Source organism: Bombina bombina, chromosome 12, assembly GCF_027579735.1.
Source record: "Bombina bombina isolate aBomBom1 chromosome 12, aBomBom1.pri, whole genome shotgun sequence".
Taxonomy (NCBI): domain Eukaryota; kingdom Metazoa; phylum Chordata; class Amphibia; order Anura; family Bombinatoridae; genus Bombina; species Bombina bombina.
Genome location: NC_069510.1, coordinates 117,095,873 through 117,120,394, shown reverse-complemented (window position 1 = coordinate 117,120,394; position 24,522 = coordinate 117,095,873). Strand labels below are relative to the sequence as shown.

General features: G+C 39.9%; 1 protein-coding gene across 1 annotated transcript in view; it reads left to right on the top strand.

Annotated features, from left to right (window-relative positions):
- PTGS1 (prostaglandin-endoperoxide synthase 1) overlaps positions 1–23,381 on the top strand; it is a 119,241-nt gene extending 95,860 nt beyond the window's left edge. Inside the window, exons 6-11 of the mRNA XM_053696140.1 lie at positions 6,884–7,065; positions 10,467–10,550; positions 12,066–12,312; positions 16,432–16,718; positions 16,997–17,144; positions 22,864–23,381. Coding sequence (XP_053552115.1) covers positions 6,884–7,065; positions 10,467–10,550; positions 12,066–12,312; positions 16,432–16,718; positions 16,997–17,144; positions 22,864–23,222 — 1,307 coding nt within the window. The 3' untranslated portion in view covers positions 23,223–23,381. The remainder of the gene's footprint in view (positions 1–6,883; positions 7,066–10,466; positions 10,551–12,065; positions 12,313–16,431; positions 16,719–16,996; positions 17,145–22,863) is intronic.
- Positions 23,382–24,522: the final 1,141 nt, after the last annotated feature.

The window sequence follows — 24,522 nt, the reverse complement described above, 5'->3', positions numbered from 1 at the left end:
CCCAATGCAAACTATCACACGGAGCTTCTCCTAAATGCGACTCTCCATCTTGGTAGTCGGCTCCGCCCCCCCTGCTATATACTATTTTATTAATTTCTGCGTCTAACTTTACAGCTGCTATCTCACCACAGTAATACTGTTGACGTCTCCATTTATCGCTCCACAAGATTAACTAGTCAGGTTCTTGTATTGCTCTATAACGCTAGAATGTAAGGCCCATAAGAGTAAACCCATTTGGTTCGCCTCTTCAGAACCCCTGCCACTTTCCTCTCCTCTCCTGAGATTTAGTTTGCTTGAGCACTCACGGCACTTCTAATGTTGCCTCTTCCATGTCTATGGAACGTTTTGAATTACAAATATTATGTGTAACTATTACAGTTGTTATTAAATCTCTTATAAAGTTGTATATGAATATTTAGGTCCATGAGTAACCTTATTACTCTAGACTATAGAATTTATATGTCTTAATAATATAATTAGTTTATTAAATAACCCTCCTGTTTGTTGTTATATTAAGAGCTGAGGTCAAAAAGTGGCCTCAAAGTATCCAGGAGTATAGAGGTTTCACTAAATAGTCCTCTTGTGCTAGTTGACATTCATCTGATTTATATGTTTGAGTTATTACTTCCCACTAGAGACTAATTCTAGAGTCGTGAGGCCCAAGACTGGCTTCCAGGATTTATTTTAGGTCTGTTTTATATCTCCTGTGGTCCACACAGTCAATTACATAGACAATAAAAATAAGAAAATGTGAGGTTTTCAGATTTTTGTAATTTATGCAGTTCTGCAACGTGTTTTCTATGTTTGTAATGTCAGGGTCCTATAGTGTAACTATTATTTTACTAACGTGAATTCATTAATTTAACGGTTATTAAAAAATTGCTGAGTGCATGTTACATGTAGCTACTGGGAAAAATCACTGCTCTGGGAACATGGTGATGTAAAAACACTAGAATGTATGTGTGACATTGGCAGCCGAAGAGGTAAAATCATTGCCTTGAGTGTTACTGGAAGTCAAGGAGATAAAATCACTGCCCATTAGTGAATAATATGTTTACAGGGTCAATGGTGCAGCCTAGGGTTGACCATTATAGAAGGGCAATTTTTTGATCCCACCTACCACCACCAGTGTCTAATCACCTACAAGGCATCCAGTATTTTATTTTGGTGAACAGCTGGAAAGCCTAGTTATAGTTCATCTTTCCTGTAGATTATCCAGTCTTTTATCACAGGGGGAAACATTGGGAGTAAATTATTGTAATTACCCACAAAAGATTGTATAAAAAAAACCCCCATTTCCATTCACTGTTACATAGTTTGGTGAAAGCGCAATATATTACATTTATTTTTATAATTTATACCCAGCACATTTAATACTGTTCCTTTTTATATTAAGAGACAGGTGGATGCCATCTGACAATTTGGGTTTTGCTAGAGTTCTGCAATAAATATGATATTCGTGCCAGCAAATTTCTGCTTCTCCTTTTTATGGAATTTATTTTACAAAAAACGAATGTCTATCAGCGTTTTTAATCAGGGTGTTGGATAATCCCAGCAAAAATAAATATTTATATTAGACGGTTTCCTTAGGAAAGTAACAAAGGTTATAGCAAAACTAGGTTTGCTTTGGGTGTGACCAAAAAAAAAAAAAGTTTTTTTTATCTTAATATATAAAAAAGATTTTTTTTTTTTTTATTTTTTTTTTGCTGTGAGAATGCAAAAAAGGAAGTTGTAGAGATAAACTTTATTAATGAATACTTAAGAGTGAAACTGTAACTAAGGTGCCCATAGGCTTTCCTTGCTATACAATTATTTTTTATATTAAAGGGATACACAACACATTTAGGCTGTAATATAAAATGTTTTATTATATGTAGTAAAATAACGTTTGCATTATGCTTTCATGATTTATTCTGTTCCCTTTTCCTGCAATTTAACTCTGAGTAAGTTTTCCAGTTCTGAGAATTGAAAAGTAAATAGGGGAGACTTCACAAGACTAACCCTGCTTCATATCTGCCCCTAATTGGCCTCAGCACAGGTGAAAAGATAACGCACTACTAAACAATGTAAGTTTTCTAAACATAATGACGGTGGGTAGCCTTACCGCTCTATTAAAGTGATAGTAAATCACTATAGTAAGTGTTTGTGGAACACTTGGATTTACTAGTGGAACAAATAAAGGGGACTTTCAGTCATAAAGTATAAAATACTTCATGCTAAAAGATCCTATGTCTAAAGCTTTCGCCGCGCTGAGCTCCTCAGGCAGCCCACGGCAGAACGCTATTTTGCTGTCAGCGTGATTGCAATAATACATTTTTATTATCATTTAATGTGATACTTTGTAAGTGTAATGTTGCAATCACTGAGAAATCCTTACGTTGTCAGATTAAAGGGACAGTCAAGTCAAAATTAAACTTTCATGATACAGACAGAGCACACCAATTTTAAACAACTTTCCAATTCACATCTGTTATCTAAATATGCACAGTCTTGCTATATGCACACTTTCTGAGGCACCAGGCTCCTACTGAGCATGTGCAAGATTCACAGGATATACATATATGCCTTTTTTGTGATTGGCTGATAGCTGTCACATGATGTATTAGTAAGGAAAATACATTTGACAAATCTACTACTCATTTGAAATTCAAACTAAGTGCTTTTGCATTGTCTATTTATGATGCTAATATTTTTTTATACTATTCTACTGGTTCTTTAATAAATAAAGTATATAGCTACCTCCCAGGTACAAACATTGTTGCAAGCACTGCTGCCATAGTGTGGGAAAGAAACATGCACGCTCCTGAGCATACCTAAGTTTACTCTCTAACAAAGGAAACCAAGAGAAGATAAGCAAATTTGATAATACAGTCCGTGGGAGAAATATATATAGGAGGCATTTCCTGGACATTCACCATTGTTTTGTGGGCAGAGCTTCAGAGGAAGGTGGAACCAGTCGTATTGTGGGCTGGATTGGCAGTAGGTAGATTTGGGTAGTGCTGGGGTGGGGGCAGAGTGGTAGTGAGGAAACCAGGGGTGATCACAATTGAAGGGATAGATGGGGAATCCAGTCATTATGCAGGGGTAGTGCCCCCTACTGGCAAGGGCCCTGTTTAAATTTGACTTTATCTTATGATCAAGTATGTAGCAGGGTTTGGCTTGTGAAATTTTAAGTGAGCACTTCCAATTCTCAGAAATGGAAAACCTGCAAGTTTCAGACGGTAAACTCTGATAATGTGAAAGTAATACTGCGCTGCGTCCAATCACATTTCATAGCATACAGCACTGCAGAACAGCACACAATGTGATTGGATGCCGCACGGGGGGAAAAAGCATTCTAGTAAGTGTCGGACAGAGGAACAATAAGAATTAGATTAAATCATATCTTTCAAATTGAGCATAAAATGTAAGAACCAATGAATGAAGGTTGGAATAAAATCCAACATATTGTTAGATTATTTCTTTTACATTATCAGAGTTTACCATAACTTTAAATTACAGAAAAAGGAGCAAAATAAATAATAGTATATTGCTAGTATGCTGTGTATGGTCATGGGGTGAGTAAGGATCTGCTGTGCATTGTCAGGGGGTGAGGGTCTGCTGTGCATTGTCAGGGGGAGAGTGAGGGTCTGCTGTGTATTGTCATGGGGTGAGTGAGGGTCTGATGTGTACTGTCATAGGGTGAGTGAGGGTCTGATGTGTACTGTCAGGGGGAGAGTGAGTGTCTGCTGTGTACTGTCAGGGGGAGAGTGAGGGTCTGCTGTGCATTGTCAGGGGGTGAGGGTCTTCTGTGCATTGTCATGGGGTGAGGGTCTGCTGTGTATTGTCATGGGGTTAGTGAGGGTCTGCTGTGTATTGTCATGGGGTGAGTGAGGATCTGCTGTGTATTGTCAGGGGGTGAGTGAGGGTCTGCTGTCTACTGTCAAGGGCTGAGGGGCTGCTGTGCATTGTCATGGGGTGAGGGTCTGCTGTGCATTGTCAGGGGGTGAGTGAGTCTGCTGTGCATTGTCAGGGGGTGAGTGAGTCTGCTGTGTACTATCGGGGTGAGTGAGGGTCTGCTGTGCATTGTCAGGGGGTGAGTGAGGGTCTGCTGTGTACTGTCAGGGGGTGACTGAGGATCTGCTGTGTACTGTCAGGGGCTGAGGGTCTGCTGTGTATTGTCAGGGGCTGAGGGTCTGCTGTGTACTGTCATGGGGTGAGTGAGGATCTGCTGTGTACTGTCAGGGGGTGAGTGAGGGTCTGCTGTGTATTGTCAGGGGGTGAGGGTCTGCTGCTCATTGTCATGGGGTGAGTGAGGGTCTGCTGTGCATTGTCAGGGGGTGAACGTCGGTCTGCTGTGTATATTTAGGGACTGAGGGTCTGCTGTGTATTGTCAGGGGGCGAGTGAGAGTCTGCTGAGTATTTTCAGGGGCTGAGGGTCTGCTGTGCATTTTCAGGGGGTGAGTGAGGGTCTGCTGTGCATTGTCAGGGGCTGAGGGTCTGTTGTGTATTGTCATGGGGTGAGGGTCTGCTGTGCATTGTAAGGGGGTGAGTAAGGGTCTGCTGTGTACTGTAAGGGGGAGAGTGAGGGTCTGCTGTGTATATTAAGGGGCTGAGAGTCTGCTGTGCATTGTCAGGGGTTGAGGGTTTGCTGTGCATTGTCATGGGCTGAGAGTCTGATGTGTACTGTCAGGGGGTGAGTGAGGGTCTGATGTGTACTATCAGGGTGAGTGAGGGTCTGCTGTGAATTGTCATGGTGTCAGTGAGAGTCTGATGTGTATTGTCATGGGGTAAATGAGGGTCTGGTGTGTACTGTCAGGGGGTGAGTTAGGGTCTGCTTTGTATTGTCATGGGGTGAGTGAGGGTCTGCTGTGTATTGTCATGGGGTGAGGGTCTTCTGTGTATTGTCATGGGGTGAGGGTCTTCTGTGTATTGTCATGGGGTAAATGAGGGTCTGATGTGTACTGTCAGGTGATGAGTGAGGGTCTGCTGTGTATTGCCATGGGGTGAGTGAGAGTCAAAAGTGTGTACTGTCAGGGGGTGAGAGGGTCTGCTGTGTATTATCATGGGGTTAGTGAGGGTCTGATGTGTACTGTCAGGGGGTGAGATGCTCTGCTGTGTATTGTCATGGGGTGAGTGAGGGTCTGCTGTGCATTGTCTTGGGGTGAGGGTCTGCTGTGCATTGTCGGGGTGAGTGAGGGTCTGCTGTGCATTGTCATGGGCTGAGAATCTGATGTGTACTGTCATGGGTTGAGTGAGGGTCTGATGTGTACTGTCAGGGGGTGAGTGAGGGTCTGCTGTGTATTGTCATGGGGTCAGTGAGAGTCTGATGTGTATTGTCAGGGGGTAAATGAGGGTCTGGTGTGTACTGTCACGGGGTGAGTTAGTGTCTGCTTTGTATTGTCATGGGGTGAGTGAGTGTCTGCTGTGTATTGTCATGGGGCGAGTGAGTGTCTGCTGTGTATTGTCATGGGGTGAGTGAATGTCTGCTGTGTATTGTCATGGGGTGAGTGAGTGTCTGCTGTGTATTGTCAGGGGGTGAGTGAGGGTCTGCTGTGTATTGTCAGGGGGTGAGGATCTGATGTGTATTGTCGGGGTGAGTGAGGGTCTGCTGTGCATTGTCGGGGTCTGAGGGTCTGCTGTGCATTGTCAGGGGGTGAGTGAGGGTCTACTGTGTATTGTCAGTTGCTTTGGGTCTGCTGTATATTGTCCGGGGATGAGGGTCTGCTGTGCATTGTCAGGGGGTGAGTGAGGGTCTGCTGTGTATTGTCAGGGGCTGATGGTCTGCTGCGCATTGTCATGGGGTGAGTGAGGGTCTGCTGTGCATTGTCAGGGGCTGAGGGTCTGCTGTGCATTGTCAGGGGCTGAGAGTCTTCTGGGTATTTTCAGGGTCTAATGGTCTGCTGTGCATTGTCAGGGGGTGAGTGAGGGTCTGCTGTGTACTATCAGGGGGAGAGTGAGGGTCTGCTGTGTGTATTCAGGGTCTGAGGGTCTGCTGTGCATTGTCATGGGCCGAGGATCTGCTGTGCATTGCCATGGGGTGAGGATCTGCTGTGCATTGCCATGGGGTGAGAGTCTGATGTGTACGGTCAGGGGACGAGTGAGGGTCTGCTGTGCATTGTCATGGGCGATGGTCTGCTGTGCATTGTCAGGGTGTAAGGGTCTGCTGTGCATTGTCGGGGTGAGTGAGGGTCTGCTGTGCATTGTCATGGGCTGAGAATCTGATGTGTACTGTCATGGGGTGAGTGAGGATCTGATGTGTACTATCAGGGGGTGAGTGAGGATCTGCTGTGTATTGTCAGGGGGTAAATGAGGGTCTGGTGTGTACTGTTGGGGTGAGTGAGGGTCTGCTTTGTATTATCATGGGGTGAGTTAGGGTCTGATGTGTATTGTCAGTGGGTGAGTGAGGGTCTGCTGTGTATTGTCATGGGGTGAGGGTCTGCTGTGTATTGTCATGGGGTAAATGAGGGTCTGATGTGTACTGTCAGGGGGTGAGTGAGGGTCTGCTGTGTATTGTCATGGGGTGAGTGAGGGTCTGCTGTGTATTGTCAGGGGGTGAGTGAGGGTCTGATGTCTACTGTCAGGGGGTGAGTGAGGGTCTGATGTGTATTGTCAGGGGGTGAGTGAGGGTCTGCTGTATATTGTCATTGGGTGAGTGAGAGTCTTTGTACTGTCGGGGTGAGTGAGGGTCTGCTGTGTACTGTCAGGGGGTGAGTAAGGGTCTGCTGTGTATTGTGATTGGGTGAGAGTCTGCTGTGTACTTTTAGGGGGTGAGTAAGGGTCTGCGGTGTGTTAGATGGATGCATTAGGATCAGTTGTATATTGTCAAGTTGTGTATAAGGATTTGTTGTATATTTTAAGTGTGTGTATTAGTTTCTGTCATTTAACTTATATTATTTGATAGGTAAAAAGGAGCTTCCTGATGCCAGTCTCCTTGTAGAAACCTTTCTAATCCGGCAGAAGTTTATTCCGGACCCTCAGAGCACCAATCTCATGTTTGCTTTCTTCGCTCAGCATTTTACACATCAGTTCTTCAAGACGTTTGGCCGCATGGGACGCGGATTCATTAAAGGGTTCGGACACGGAGTGAGTTATAATTTACATTTTTCCTGTTTTTGTTACTTTTCTAAGATTTAAGAAAAGCAAATTTTGTACTGTAATTCCTCTATTGTCTTGTATTTTATTATTATTATTATTATTATTATTATTATTATTTGTAAATATCCTACATTTTAGTGCAATATACAGAGATACATTACATATATAGAACAACAACAGCATGGTTTATACGTTCCTGAAACACAGAGATGTGGACCCTGCCCTTGAGCTACAAAGTTTTGCATAATTTTTGTATTACCTTTATGTTTAAACTCCTTGTGGGCGGTAAAAGTTCAGCTTGGGAGCAGGAAGCATTGCAGCTCCTGTGCAGCACACTGGCCATCCAATCAGGAGCAGCAGTGACATCACAGGCTGATTCCTCACAGAGAAAGACAGATAGAGAGATGGGCAGAAAAAGAGACATAGAGAAAAAGAGAGATCAGACAGATACACAGGAGATACAAAGTGGTAGAGCAAGAAAGACAGAGATAATCAAATAGGATAAGGGATTGCTGGTCTCATAGGAGGTGTCTATGCTTCCTGAGATTCAGACTCCTCCTTAGTGAGTGGATATACTTATGACATTTACGTCTATCTGGCAGATCAAGGAAGTAGTTCCTGTTGGCAGTTTTATATCCTTCAATATTTATAAGAGAACTATTAATCTTGTGTGAGACAAATACAGTATGAAACATCCTTTTAAACGTTTGACCATCCAGTAAACAATTTAGCTTTTGTATCTAGTTTGAGGGATGTTCTAAAGCTGCTCAGAAAATTTACATTTTGCCCAGGTTTGATGCTAGGTATCCATTTTCTGAATCAGTGTTTAGAAAACACTGTAGGTAGATATAGCTATTTCTTGATTATGTAGGTGTTTTGTGTTTGGTTTAAAAGATAGTTTGCCTTTTAAAGATCATATGGACAAGAGAATAGACTGTATCTTATAACATTTTTGGTTTACAGTTCTTTATTTATTAACTGTTGCCCGGCTCCCTTTAATCATATATAAATCAATACCATTAATGAGCTGGTTTTCCAATATTGATTTTTAACACCGTATTAAAAACCGGGCACTAATTCATCAAAATTGACCTTCAATTTAAATAAAATCTGCCCTACCACAAACTACAATATAATGCTAATATTACTGATAGGCTGTTAATGGCACAGTCTACACCAGAATTTTTATTGTTTAAAAAGATAGTCAATCCCTTTATTACCCATTCCCCAGTTTTGCATAACCAACACAGTTATAATAATACACTTTTTACCTCTGTGATTACTTTGTATCTAAGCTTCTGTAGGCTGCCCCCTTATTTCAGTTCTTTTTACAGACTTGCATTTTAGCCAATCAGTGCTCACTCATAAACAACTCCATGGAAGTGAGCACAATGTTATATACATGGCACAAATGGACGAACGCTGTCTAGCTGTGAAAAACTGTTCAAATGCACTGAGATAAGAAGCTGCCTTCAATGACTTCGAAAATAGCATATAAGTCTACCTAGGTTTAGCTTTTAACAAAGAATACCAAGAGAACAAAGCAAATTTAATGGAAAGTTGTTTAAAATTGCATGCCTTATCTGAATCATGAAAGATTAATTTTGACTTGATTATCCCTTTAATTTAGCCTTTACTAATTCCCAGGTTTAATATAAACTTCACAGGGCTTCAAAAAAGGAGCTTAAAATGTGTATCTAACTGGGAGTGTTCTAGTTCGAGATAAAACAAATTATGCCAAGAATGTTTTATATTAGTAATCTGTAAAGCAGAATTTTGATTATGATTTATTTTTTAAGAATCTTGGCAGTAATTACTGTCTTTTAGGTCTTTATAGGGAAACAATCATTTTTTTATTATTTTTTTGCATTGTTAGAGACAATATGAAGGAACTGCTGCACTGAACAAGCAATCACTGTGTAGCCTGTTGTAGGGTCAGTGTTTAGAATCCTACAGTCTCTCTGGGAGCAATAAAGAAAAAGGGAGGTAAAATTACAAAAACAGGTCAATGAACAAAAGCACATTTTATTATGCATAATTAACATTATATGGAGAATTCAATGCTGTATCAGTGAATAAAACAAAATATAGAAACAAATACTACAGTATCAGTTTTTTACTTCATGCTAATACTCGTATGCTTCTGCACCCTGATATGAAAATATTGGTTTGTTCAGCACATGAACATGCATTTTTTTCTCAATACAAAAACAAATATTAAAGGGACAGTCTACACCAGAATTTTTATTGTTTTAAAAGATAGATAATCCCTTTATTACCCATTCCCCAGTTTTGCATAACCAACACAGTTATAATAATATACTTTTAACCTCTGTGATTATCTTGTATCTAAGCCTCTTCAAACTGCCCCTTTATTTCAGCTCTTTTGACAGACTTGCAGTGTAGCCAATCAGTGCCTGCTCCCAGATAACTTCACGTGCATGAGCACAGTGTTATCTATATGAAATACATGAACTAACACCCTCTAGTGGTAAAAAACTGTTAAAATGCATTCTGAAAAGAGGTGGCCTTCAAGGTCTAAGAAATTTGCATATGAACCTCCTAGGTTAAGCTTTCAACTAAGAATACCAAGAGAACAAAGCAACATTGGTGATAAAAGTAAATTGGAAAATTGTTTAAAATTACATGCCCTATCTGAATCATGAAAGTTTATTTTGGCCTAGACTGTACCTTTAAGCATTTGGAAATTTTATATGAAACAAAGGAAAATAGATGACAATGGACCTTTAACTCCTTAATGACCACAGCGTACCCTGTACATTGCTGGTCGTTAAGGGATTTGCCTCTTTTATAATAGTGCGGGTCTTGCCGTGAGCAGCAAGGCCGCGCTAATGGACCCTCCCTCCTTCCTACAGGCTTTGGAGACTGCCTTATTGAAAAAGCAACCCCAATAGAAAGACCAGCGATGTACAGGGAACATCTCTAGTTGTTAAGGGTTAAAGGGACAGTCTAGTCAAAATTAAACTTTCATGATTCAGATAGGGCATGAGATTTTAAACAACTTTCCAATTTACTTTTATCTTCAAATTTGTTTTGTTCTCTTGGTATTATTTGTTCAAAGCTAAACCTAGGCTCATATGCTAATTTCGAAGCTCTTGAAGGCCGCTTATATCAGTGCATATTTACAGTTTTTCACAGCTAGGCAGTGCTAATTTATCTGTTCCATATAGGTAATATTGTGCTCACTCCCATGTAGTTACTTAGGAGTCAGCACTGATTTAGCTAAAATGCAAGTCTGTTAAAAGAACTGAGATAAGATAAGATTTAATAAAGTTGCAAAATTCAAATGTAAACTGTTAGACCTCTGTGCCTAGAAGAGCAAAGCAAAATCAGTTCCACAACCTAACCACAGTGCGTCTTATTTACAGGTTGATCTCAGCCATGTTTATGGGGATACCCTGGATCGACAACATGCACTGCGGCTCTTTAAAGATGGGAAGCTCAAATATCAGGTATGTAACTGTTTAAATTTATCCTAATCTCATCCACACCAGGCAGGTGTGTAACAGTCTGAAATATATATTAAACAGTGCTCTTTTAATAAAAAAAATATGTTAAATCAAAGTAAACATAAAAAGAAAGATTGTGTTAAAAAAAACCCCATCAAATAACTTACTTGTTTTCTTGCGAAATTCTCAGTGTAGCCACTGCCTTTAGTGAGATAACGGAGCTGCCATTATAAAACTTAAGTTCTACAATCACATTATTTTTGCAGCTGTAGTCCACGGCTGAGCATAAACAAGAAACTAACTGGAGTTAGTGCATGTGTCTCCTAGCAACCACTTTAAAGGAAAAGACAGTGGAGGGCAGAATAGCCCATAACAAACATAAGAATTAAGGCCCTTAGGAGTGAGCTAGCTGTGAAGTGGCAACAATGTTGCATTTGTGTGGGTGGGGATTTGGCTTACCTATAAGAAGTCAGGTTACAGGCCCCAGACCCTCTTTCCAGCTCGTCTTCACCCTCCCTCCAATGAATTTGGTAAGGTGGCAATCTTTAGGTTGGACATCAATATGGTGTATCAGCAGGGTCTGAGGCTGGATGAGGGCTACGCGGCTCGTTTCCTTAAGTCTAAGGACAGTCGTTTTCGACTCCCCAGGTAGTGGCATGCACATGCGCCTAGTCACACCTGGTTCTGCTGGTTTGAAGTTTTGATCTACACCCTGGTTATGCGGTTCGCCCGTGCCCCAGTTTGCCATCAGAGGTTGAGTGACAGCTGCCCCAGGGGGAGGGTAGTGCTTACTCCCATAGCTAGATTGCCGCCACCTGGTGAGGGTTTGCTTTGTGGCTTTCAGCCGGTTCTCTTGTTTCACAATAAACTTGACCCACGGGTCTTTTCCCACACTCTGTGTCTTGTATTTATTTGTTATAAGTTATATAAGTTATGTTTATGGTTCAGTCAGTTCTATGACTGTTAAGTTATAATACAGCAAGCCAGGAGGATAGGGCATTTAATTACTTAAGCTCCTACTTTGCCTTCCTGTACAGAACATATCCCCTTTGTGGGGCTGTGATAGGAAGTAATGGAACCTGCACATATTAAGTTAGAAATAAAACGTAAAATCCTTTTGAATTGATGAATAATACATATTGTAATGATTTCTAGAATTATAACCTACTGCTTAGTGCTTGTTTATTACAACAATGAAAATTTTTTTAAACCTGTAAACCCACATATCTGATAAAATGTTTTGGTCAACTTTTTTACACCTTGCAATAACATTATCTAGATCTATCCAAGGCCACAATTATCTGTAGTGAGCTCACCCACTTTGGAAAAGTCCATAGCCTTACTTAACAATTAGGATCCTTATTTGTTTGGTGAATATGTGCTTTGTGTCCTTGGGGAGGATATCGATCACCCTGTCCATGACCCTTACCAACTGTCCCTGTTAACTTGGTGTGATCTCTGTCAATACGTATATTTATATAAAAAAAACATTTCTTCGTGGGTTTGTTTGTGCTTCAGACAATAAATGGAGATGTGTATCCACCAACAGTGAGCGAAGCTCCGGTTCACATGATATACCCAGAAAACATTCCGAAGGAGAAGCAGCTAGCGGTGGGACAGGAAGTATTCGGTCTTCTTCCCGGACTCATGATGTATGCAACTATTTGGCTTCGTGAACACAACAGAGTTTGTGATGTACTGAAAAAGGAACATCCAACATGGGACGATGAGCAGTTGTTTCAGACCACAAGGCTTATTCTTATAGGTGAGCAGATTTTGCGATAATACCACCGATATCATGTTATCCATTACATTATTTTCTTTGTGTTATGTACATTACAAAACCTTACATTTAATAATCCCCAGAAGTCCAAAGTAGAATCTGGTGTTTATCCCTAAACATTCCACAAATACTGAACCCTAGGTGAATAATGAACTGCTTACATTCATACTGCCGTTGACCATCCTATCCTGCTCCAAACTCTCCAATCTTTTGGCATCTGAGACACATCTGTCTTGTCTCTTCCTGTCTCTCTAACTGCACACTGAGTATACATATATCTGACATAGCCTTTTCCATTAACTACTCTTTTTTTTTTGGTGTACCACAAAGCTCATTTTAGGTCTCTCGCTTTTTCAGATTACAAGACCTGTGGCCTTCAGTATTTCTTGATGCTTATGATACACAAATATAACTCTTTACACCTAACCCATCTTATTCATTATTCACTAGTGCCACCAGCTGTCTCTCCATTCTCTCATTTTGGATGTCCCTGAATTAATCTAATCTCTCAAACTGAAAGTCTCCTCTTTCATGGATCATCCAATATATCTACACTTAAATCTCCATTACATGGACAACACTGTCATCAATTTACCCACCCACTACATTGAGACTCTAGTCCAGTCCTTGGTTTATATCTGACACTTCTATTTATGGATGTATCTCATTCTGATTTATATGTCTTCCAGATTTCTCTTTATATAATTCCTCTCTGACAGTTACTCCGTCATAACATTCAAAACCTTCACTCTACCATATAAAGCCCTCAATAAAATTGTACCTTCCTATATCTCTGCCCAACACACCCCTAAGACTTCTCAACTCACTTGTTACCTTCTCATGTTCTCATCTACAAGAAGTTTCTAGAACTGCACCTGTCCTCTGGAATTCCTTGTCTCCTTTGTAATAGAGGCCTCAATTGTTTAAGATTTTGAAGATTTCCCTAAACTCTTTCTAAGAGATACATAAAACCTACTAGTACGGAACCAATGGCACTACTTTAGTTTTTGACTCCTTAAATCTCAAATTTAGTTAAACTATTATATATTGTTTAATAGTTTATTATGAGTAGTGGTGCTGTGTACTAATAATTCACAGCCTTTAAGGATAGAACCCTTAATTAGAATACACTTATATCACTCAGGAGACTATTGATACTACGTATCTACTATAATGGATTTATGCTTATCCTCCAAACAGTGGGAAGAGGGTGCCACAAAATATTTAAAACATAACTTTTATTACGAGGTATATATATGTTAAAATGGGAATAATAAAAACCACACACTGTGATACTCATGCTATGCACTATTAATATGTGTTGTAGTATACACCGAGTATAATGGATTGCTGATATTACTAGTTAGTAAAAAAGAATGTGTCAGCTTTCATATAAGTTGTGGGGGAGATAGGTTACTCATTAGAAACTGCGTCAAACGATTGATATTGGGCATTAACCCTTAGGAGGCAATAGTAATTTATTGCATACACTAGGTATCCAGATAGTACTGTGTCGGCCAAAATTAAATCAAAGTACAAGGAGTTGCCTCTCTTTTAATATTAAAGTTTTACAAATATATGGAAATCATTGTGTTCTTTTCTATGTACTTTCTTTCATTGGTTTAAGTGACTGGAGGTGACTATTTGGATGCACCTTTATTTATGGGGTTAATCAATGATGCAGTGAATGTTGCCAACGTATCTAATATTGTGCATACCAGAATGTCTGAGTCGTTAGGATATTTAGAGTCTGTAAGTAAGTTTTCGGTATATAACAACCTAGGTCATAGAACTAAATGTTCACAGCTGAGTACTCATTTGTTGTGTACTGGAGATGCTAAGTTGATCCGGTTTTTATCAGGGATAAACTGGTTATGACTATTGACTGTAAAAAGTTGTGTCTTGGTTTAATACCATGTAGTAAGTTTACATTCTTTTAAGACTATAACCTTGGAGCTTCTATGAACTAACCAGTATTACCTTAAAATGGACCGCCACAAATTCAGAAACTTAGTGTGTTCTGGACTGAGCACTTTTGTGCGCTGGTTTCTATTACTGTAGGAAGATTCTCTATACCAGTGGTTCTCAACCTAAGTGACCTCAAGGCCCGGTAAGTTTTAGCCGGACTGGTCCAGGGCCCGGTAAGCATCGGGAGTGGGTTGCAGTAGGTTTGGAAGAAATATATATATATATATATATATATATATATATATATAGATAGATAGATATACACAGTCTCTTTCTCTCCTCCCCTCTCTCTCTCTCTCTCTCTCTCTCCCCCTCTCTCTTTCTCTCTCCTCCCCTCTCTCTCTCTCTCTCTCTCTCTCTCTCTCTCTCTCTCTCTCTCTCTCTCCTCCCTTCTCTCTTTCTCTCTCTCTCTCCTCCCCTCTCTCCTCCCCTCTCTCTTTCTCTCTCTCTCCTCCCCCCTCTCTTTCTCTCTCTCTGTCTCTATTTATCTCCTCTCTCTCTCTCTTTCTCTCCTCTCTCTTTCCCCCCTCTCTTTCTCTCCTCTCTCTTTCCTCCCTCTCTCTCTCTCCTCTCTCTCTCTCTCTCTCTCCTCCCTCTCTTTCTCTCTCACTCCTCCCTCTCTTTCTCTCTCACTCCTCCCTCTCTCTCTCTCCTCCCTCTCTTTCTCTCTCTCTCTCCTCCCTCTCTCTCTCTCCTCTCTTTCTTTCTTTCTTTCTTTCTTTCTTTCTTTCTTTCTTTCTTTCTCTCTCCTCCCTCACCCACTGACACCAATGAATTATAAAATTAACCCACTATAAACCATTTATATATATTATATATGGATCCCACACCACTGAATTATCATATAATTATAATATATATATGCCGCCAGCCGCTTCTACCCGGTCACAGTGCGCCCGCCCGCCGCTACATGCTCACAGTGCGCAAACTGACATTCACAGTGGCACTCTGACAGGCCCGTCCAAAATTTAGGAGATGTGTAAAGGCGGGCCTGTCAGAGCGAGTGTCTGGAGGTAATGTCGGGTCGCGGCCCACCAGCAGGGCCGTCGCGGCCCGGTAGTGGGCCGCGGCCCGGCTGTTGAGAAACACTTCTCTATACCACATTAATTATTAGTGTTTGAGTGTTTCGACTCTGTTAGATTTGGTAGTTATATAATGCAACAAATGTTGCCAATAAGTGTTAGTATCTATAGCAGCAAGATGGTCTGAACTGAATCGGTCTGTATTGGATATAACCGGTTACTACGTTGTTATTGTGCACAGTAATGTCTGTTTCCACAATAGACTGAATACTTATTGCCTCCGCTCAGTGAGCTAGTATGAATGTACTCCGTTACATGAGTGTCCTATCCGGTTCTGTGACTAATGCGGTTAAACTGCAGAGCCTAGTAAGGTAAGATAGTAAGTATAATGCAGCTGACGTTGCCAACATCTCAATTTAGTATTAGGATATCATACCAAATTTATAGGTTCAGTATACAACAGTATAGTCACAGAGCTTTCTATTAACCGCTTATGTTATTAACACATTAGATTAAGTAAATAGGCATCGATGAACTAGCAACATAAGGTTACTATAGCCAGGGTTAGAGCATCAACAGTGGCTTATTAAAAAAAACGCACACTTCACCGGAGTTCCCAAATGACTCCTCACAAGTACCAAGAGACCTGGTGAGGAGTTATTTGGGAACTCAGGTGAAGTGTGTTTATTTTTAATAAGCCACTGCATTTTCCTATATATATATATATGTATGTGTGGGTGTGTATGTGTTTTATATATATATATATATATATATATATATATAAATATATATATATATATATATATATATATATACACAAAAAAGAATATATTAGGTATGTTTTATGGGTGCGGGACAATCCAGCACTGCTTAGCTCACTCGGCTCACAGGACCAAAAGGTAGTTAAATTACCTGTTTCTTTATTGTATTGTTATAGCTTAAATCATTGCTTTATGAGTGTTACTGGTACCTCAGAAGTAAAATCACTGCTTATTTCCTGGCAGACAAAATAATAAAATCAATTGTCTGCTGTTAAAAACTCCACCCTCTCATTTTTGCTATCTGTTTGAAATTGGTGCAAATAATATAAACCTCCTATTTTTTTATGCAGGCGAGACCATAAAAATAGTGATTGAAGATTACGTGCAGCACCTCAGTGGATATTACTTGAAGCTAAAATTTGACCCGGAGTTACTGTTTGGAGTGCAGTTCCAGTACAGAAATCGGATTGCTGTTGAGTTTAACCAGCTATACCACTGGCATCCTCTAATGCCTGACACCTTCAATATACAGAAAGAAGAATATGGCTACAGTAGTTTTGTGTACAATACAACACTTCTTTTTGACTACGGCGTGGAAGCTCTGGTTGAAGCATTTTCCAAACAAATTGCCGGCAAGGTATGAAAGCAAATCATGTTCTGTTTATGTGTGAGATAAATAGTGCTAGGGTTTGGTTTAACCAGTCCCTTCCTTGTGGTGTTTACCCTCTCCCCAAGCTAGGAGATCCATAAAGGGGCATTAAAGGGGCACTGTACTGTATGAATGAATTTCCCTTTTATTTGTTCCAAATAACTTGTTTTAACTGCTGCAGCGCCAAGCCGGATTTCCCGCACGGCTATATATATAAATATTTCCCTTTTATATTTTTTAATTATTTGTAATTATTTCCCTTTTAGATTGGAGGCGGAAAAAATATCCATCCACGTCTTTCAAATGTTGCTCTGGGTGTCATTGAGGAGTCCAGGAAACTTCGAGTCCAGTCTTTTAACGAATATAGGAAGAGATTTGGGTTGAAAGCTTACAAGTCATTCCAGGAATTTACAGGTAAACCTTATGGAGATGGATCTAATCGAAGCCTATTTGTTTTATATGGTGCAAATGCCTGAACTGAGTGCATTTATCTGATGATGTCAGAAAAAGCACTAATGTCAGTGTTTACAGGAGATATTTATTACACACGCTGGGCAAGACTTGCAGAATACTTATACACACTGAAACCTGCAAGTGATCACAAACTAGTTTGTCTGTATGAAACTATGACAGCAATATGGTGATAGCCGTCATTACATGCTGAGACCACCGTATTTAAATGTTTACTCATTCTAAGGCACACACTTATATACTGAAAAGCCTATTATGCATTTAAATACTGCCCGATGTAACACTGTAGCCTGTGCACTCTCACACCAAATCCTCATGCGCATGGTCAGACTGCAATCCTGTGCATGGTCAGACTGCATGTATGTGCATGGTCACTCTACGTGTGTGTGTGGTGACACTATGAATTTGCATGTTCACACTGCAAACCTGTGTACAGACACAAGACATGTATGACCTTCACCGTAAACTTGTGCATGGTTACGTAGTATTAGCTGTGCAAGGTTACGCAGCATTAGCTGTGCAAGGTTACGCAGCATTAGCTGTGCAAGGTTACGCAGCATTAGCTGTGCAAGGTTACGCAGCATTAGCTGTGCAAGGTTACGCAGCATTAGCTGTGCAAGGTTACGCAGCATTAGCTGTGCAAGGTTACACAGCATACCTTCCTTCCTGTATCAAGATGGCGGGGCGTGTACATCGCAAGGCTCTGCACCTACCCAGACTAAGCAAACTGATAGTTATTTGGCTGATAATTTTAAGCATATTTGTCCGCTTGGGGACCATTGTATACAGCAAGCAAGAACTTTTGGCTATCGAATCTCAAAGCTTAAATATTTATGGGAAGTTACAGGTTATCCAGGATATCACCAGATTGCCGTGGTTTGTGGAGCAAGGTCCGCCGACAGGAGGTGTCCTGCAGCGGCGAGAACGTAAGCAGAGACGTGGTAAACGAGGAGGTATTCGCAACAGGCTCCTAACATGCCCACATAGTCTCACTGCCCAGTATCTTCTTGGCTAATGTCCGGTCTCTGGCAAATAAAATAGACAAACTTAAACTTCTGATTGCCTCTCAAAGGAAAATTAGAGACTGCAATGTAATGATCCTCACAGAAACATGGCTTAATGACAGTATCCCTGACAATGCTATTGAGATAGGACGTGATATTTTTAGAGCGGACAGAGTGGCAGAAGACTCAGGTAAGACCAGAGGTGGTGGTCTGTGCATTTATGTCAATCAAACTTGGTGCACAAACACTGTAATCACTGAGAGTCACTGCTCTATTAATATGGAGTATCTGGTGATAAAATGCAGGCCCTTTTATTTGCCTAGGGAGTTTACAACCACTGTTACTATTGCAGTATATATCCCTCCTGATGCTAACGCTAAACTAGCCATGGAAGAACATTTATGTACTATTAATAGGCTGCAAACTGCCTACCCAGAAGGGGCTTTTATCGTTGCAGGGGATTTTAATCATTCAAACTTAAACTGTACTTCCCAAATTTCATCAAAATGCCACTTGTGTCACTAGAGGAAATAAAACATTAGACCGTGTTTATACGAATATTGCTGATGCCTACAAGGCCATTCCTTTCTCTCACCTGGGAAAATCTGACCACTGTGCATTGTTCCTGTATCCCAGGTACTCTCCCCTTATCAAACGGGAAAAAATATCCGTAAGGCCAGAAGATGCAACTTTGAAACTTCAGCATCAGTTTAAATATACTGATTGGAGCATGTTTGCCATGCAAGCTATGGGGGACTCGCACATAGATATTGAATTATATGGTTCCTCTATTCTGGACTATATCAGCTCTTGTACCAATAACGTAACCTCCTTTTAAAAAGATAAGAATCTTTCCTAACCAGAAACCTTGGATGAATAGGGAGGTTCACTTTTTATTGGATGCATGAGATGCTGCTTTCAGATCTGGTGATACTGAAGCCTACAGCTTTACCATGGAAAATTTAAAAAAGGGAATAAAAAGTGCCAAACATGATTTTAAGATGCGTATTGAAGATCACTTTCATAACAACTGTGATCCCCGACGTAAGTGGAAGGGCATCCAGGCCATTACGAACTATAAATCTGCAAATACAATCTCCTCAATTAGAGATGCTTTTTTTCCAGACGAATTAAATCATTTCTATGCACGTTTTGATCAGGACAATAATGAATCAGTCATCAAAGTTGTGCTTCACCCAGAGGAACAGCCGTTAACACTCTCTGTCTCTGAGGTGTACCAAGCACTTTTCAGGGTAGATGCACGTAAGGCTGCCGGTCCAGATGGCATCCCTGGTCAGGTGCTAAGGACATGTGCTGGAGAATTAGCCAAGGTCTTTACTGACATCTTTAATTTGTCATTGGCTCAGGCGGTTGTTCCGGTGTGTTTTAAGACAGCAATCATTGTGCCGGTGCCAAAACAATCTGCTGCAGCGAGTCCTATAGCACTTACTCCAATCATCATGAAGTGTTTTGAAAGATTGGTCATGGTTCATCTTAAAGATTGTTTACCACGTACGCTGGACCCTCATCAATATGCTTACCACCAGAAACGGTCAACAGAAGATGCTATTTCTATGGCATTGCATTCTGCTTTGAGCCATTTGGAATTGGATAATAACACTTATGTAAGGATGTTTCTAGATTTTAGCTCAGCATTCAATACTGTCATTCCTACAAAGCTGGTTGCGAAACTTGCTTTGCAACGGGTGGTGAAAACTGTTCAGTACATCATCTGTGTCCAGCTACCCTCTATTGAGGACCTTCAGCATAAGCGATGCCTGCAAAGGGCACACTGTATCATTGGAGATTCTTCCCATCCCAGCCATGGACTATTTGTTCCCCTGCCATCTGGGAGGCGGTACAGGAGCCTGAATAGCAAGAGATTCAGGCTAAGGAATAGTTTTTTTTCCCCAGAGATGTTGTTTTGCTGAATACAAATACTTAATGCTGATTTTTCTTAAATTTTATCATGTCTTTTTTTAGATTATCCTATTGTTTAAACTACAGGCTATCTCAGATTACAATTGCTGTTTATCACCTTTATTTATTAATTTGTATTATCATCTGTGCTCATCACATGGATTGTATTATGCACATATCCATATCACATTGATAATTTGTATTACACTATCACACTTTTCCAGTGCTTTATATATTTCTTTTATACAATTGACTGCTGTCTAATACTGATTTGCACCATGCACTTTTCTATACCAAATCGATAACTTGTATCTCATTCACATCCTTTTCTTGGTGTGTCTCATATATTCTTCTTGTACAACTGACTTGCTGTTTGATTCTGATTTGCACTATGCACTTTTAAAATCACATTGATAATTTGTATTATATTGTTACATTTTCTTCTGTGTCTTACACATTCTTTTTCATACAACTGACTGCTGCTTGATACCGATTTGCACTATGCACTTTTACTATATATTCTTGGAATTTTGCACGTTATATTATGTGTATTTAACATCTAAGTTATTCCATTTTTATAATTATTTATAACTACTATTGTATGTTGCACCTTATACTATTTATCTGCAATGTCTGGGTTAGATGTTTTAATACATTTCGTTGCCCTGTTTTTCTAACTTGTGCAATGACAATAAAAGGAATCTAATCTAATCTAAATTAGCTGTGCATGGTTATGCAGCATTAGCTGTGCATGGTTACGCAGCATTAGCTGTGCATGGTTGCGCAGCTTTAGCTGTGCATGGTTACGCAACATTAGCTGTGCATGGTTACGCAACATTAGCTGTGCATGGTTACGCAGCATTAGCTGTGCATGGTTACGCAACATTAGCTGTGCATGGTTACGCAGCATTAGCTGTGCATGGTTACGCAGCATTAGCTGTGCATGGTTAAGCAACATTAGCTGTGCATGGTTACGCAACATTAGCTGTGCATGGTTACGCAGCATTAGCTGTGCATGGTTACGCAGCATTAGCTGTGCATGGTTTATGCAGCATTAGCTGTGCATGGTTACGCAGCATTAGCTGTGCAAGGTTACGCTACATTAGCTGTGTGCGTATACGCTGCATTAGCTGTGCGCGGTTACGCTGCATTAGCTGTGCATGGTTATGCTGCATTAGCTGTGCATGGTTACGCAGCATTAGCTGTGCATGGTTTATGCAGCATTAGCTGTGCATGGTTACGCAGCATTAGCTGTGCAAGGTTACGCTACATTAGCTGTGTGCGTATACGCTGCATTAGCTGTGCGCGGTTACGCTGCATTAGCTGTGCGCAGTTACGCTGCATTAGCTGTGCGCGGTTACGCTGCATTAGCTGTGCGCGGTTACGCTGCATTAGCTGTGCGCGGATACGCTGCATTAGCTTGCGCGGATACGCTGCATTAGCTGTGCGCGGATACGCTGCATTAGCTGTGCGCAGATACGCTGCATTAGCTGTGCACGGATACGCTGCATTAGCTGTGAGTGGTTACGCTGCATTAGCTGTGCACAGTTGCACTGCATTAGCTGTGCGCGGTCATGCTGCATTAGCTGTGCGCGGTCAAACTTACAAGCCTTGACACAGTCACACAGTATGATTGTGCAGAATAATAGTAGTTTGACTGAAAGATGTAGTGAAATTCTGATGTCGCTGCACCATTCAGCTTTATAAATGATAAACTCACAACACTGAGCCTTTGCCTAAAGTAACTGTATTTATTTCATACTCATACTCATGCCATACATTTATTGATTAATACATCTCAAGCCCATTTTTACAATATTGTTTGCTGTTTGTGACGAGTACAACAATACCCTAAGCATATAAGCCCTTCTGTTGTATCAACCAATGAGCATTAGGAACATCTCATCAAAAATAGCCAAGCACCCTATTAAATAAAATATAAAAAAATCACTTTATTCAAGTCAATTAAAAAGTATATACAGTGTAATGCATGGAGGGGTAAAACACGTTTTTGTTTTTAATTAATTTCTCTTTTGTTTATATGTTATAGAGGTCTGTTTTCATTTTAAAGTTTGTTCTTGACTGGGGTTGGAGGGAAGGGAGGTGATATTTAACAGCTCTGCTGTGGTGCTCTTTGCCGCCTCCTGCCGGGCAGGAGTGATATTTCCAATAGTAATTAGTTGATCCGTGGACTCATCATGTCATTAGAAAGAAATACATTTATCAGGTAAGCATAAATTTTGTTTTTTCTACGCCCCCAATTAGCGAACAATTAATAAGTAGATGGCTCTCTGTTTAATATAATGTATAATGACTTGCATCTCACGGATGTGACTGGGGCGACTATGAAGTCCACTTTTTTAAAATTGTGATGAGTTGTTTTCCATGAGGTATTAGTTTGAAAAATAAGTTTTATTGAATTTATGCCATTGTCAGGCTTTGCAAGCCTAATAAGAAAATGTTGGACATTCAGGACAAAACATAAATGTATATAAAAAAAATAAAAAAGGAAACAAACTGCCATAAATGTGAAATTCTCACTTTTAGATGAAACCAAGAAAAACAATGATTACTATTTTTGTTTTGTTTCAAATATCCACTTGATAATAGTTACATATTCAGACATTTTAAAGCTAAAAAATAAATTTCTATATTTTTATGTTTTATTTTTTTACCAATGTGTATTGTGGTGGAATATGTAGATGTCGAAGTATTTATATATTATGTTATTGTTGCAGGAGAGGAAACAATATCCGCTCATTTGGAATCTCTGTATGGGGATATTGATGCACTAGAATTTTACCCTGGTCTACTGCTGGAAAAAACGCTACCAAAGTCTATGTTTGGAGAAAGTATGGTTGAAATTGGTGCACCATTTTCACTGAAAGGACTTATGGGTAATCCAATTTGCTCCCCAGAATACTGGAAGCCCAGCACTTTTGGTGGTGAAACTGGGTTTAATATTGTCAAGACAGCCTCTATCCAAAAGCTGGTGTGTCTCAACGTCAAGCGATGCCCATACGTGGCTTTTCATGTACCAGATGCTGAAACCAAAGACGTTACATCTCCGGAACTAACTACATCTGATGAGCTTTAATTTGTGTCATAAAGCAATATTTCCTGGGTATATATTTGTATTAAAAATGAAGATTTTTAAATGGTTTTAGTTCTTTTGTGTAGAATAATTTTGTTTTGTAATAAAGAGATACTGACCAATGACAAAAAGACAATTTACAAATACATTTTAAAAACAAAATGCCATAACTTACTTGTTTGTCTGGCAAATTTCTCTTGGTTGCTTACTTTCCTGTAGAAGTATATATGGCGTTACACCGTTCAAGAAGTCATATTTGATAACTGAGAGAGTTGCTTTTTTTTATTCCAATAGCAATATAATCAATGATTTTTTTTCAGACAGTTAATAAATGATAACATTACAATGTCGAGGGGGAGCAATTTGAAGGATGGAGATAGGTGATTGATAAGTTACTAAAATATCTGAAAGGACATGCACCATATGAGAGTTATTTAGATACACTATCCGTTTTAAGTCTCAGGTTTTTTGGGGTTTTGGATTGGATTTACCATATTTCTGGGACTTTTGCTTCTTACAATGCAGTAAGTATGTAGAGATATCTCAAAGTCAAGAAAAGGTCTCTAGGGGAATTTGGATTATTACAAATTATTGATGTGGAAACAGCACAGGTATCTTGAAAGCAACCGTAGGAGGCTCACCAAGCCTAAATCCAATACACGAAAAAAACCAAAGGCCTTCAGCTTTTTTAATTTAAAAACTAACTTTATTATTCAAACATAAGTTACAGCAACGTTTTCGAGCGAGTCAGTGCACTTAATTATGTTTCACAGCAACGATTCGGGCTACTCAATGCCCTTAAGCATGATTAAGGACATAGACTAGCCTGAAACATTGCTGTGAATGTGGGTAATTATCCGTTATAGATGGCAGAAGTCTAATATTTTGGTAAGCATCTGCCATCTTGAAGTATATAAATGATTTAAAATGTTTTAGTAAGTTACGGTTTGGATATGCACACAAAAAGTCTTACTATATAAGATGTAAAAACTGTAATTTATAGATAAAAGCAAACAACACTCCTTGCCTAAGTACCTTTAGATACATTTTAGAATGACTTAGATACATTTCTGGCTAAAAACAGTTAAGGGATATGATTGCTTATGTTAAATGGGTCAACTTTCTAATTGCATTAATTTAAATTCAAGTGACAGAATTACAATCACCAAAAATAAACTGGCCTTGCAGTGATGAATTATTAAAAAAAAAAAGTGCTAAATTCACCCTGTCTGTGCCATGCCACCTCCGTAAAATCAGCACCTCTCTTATCAATAAAGTGACGTTTCCACCTCTAAACCAATAG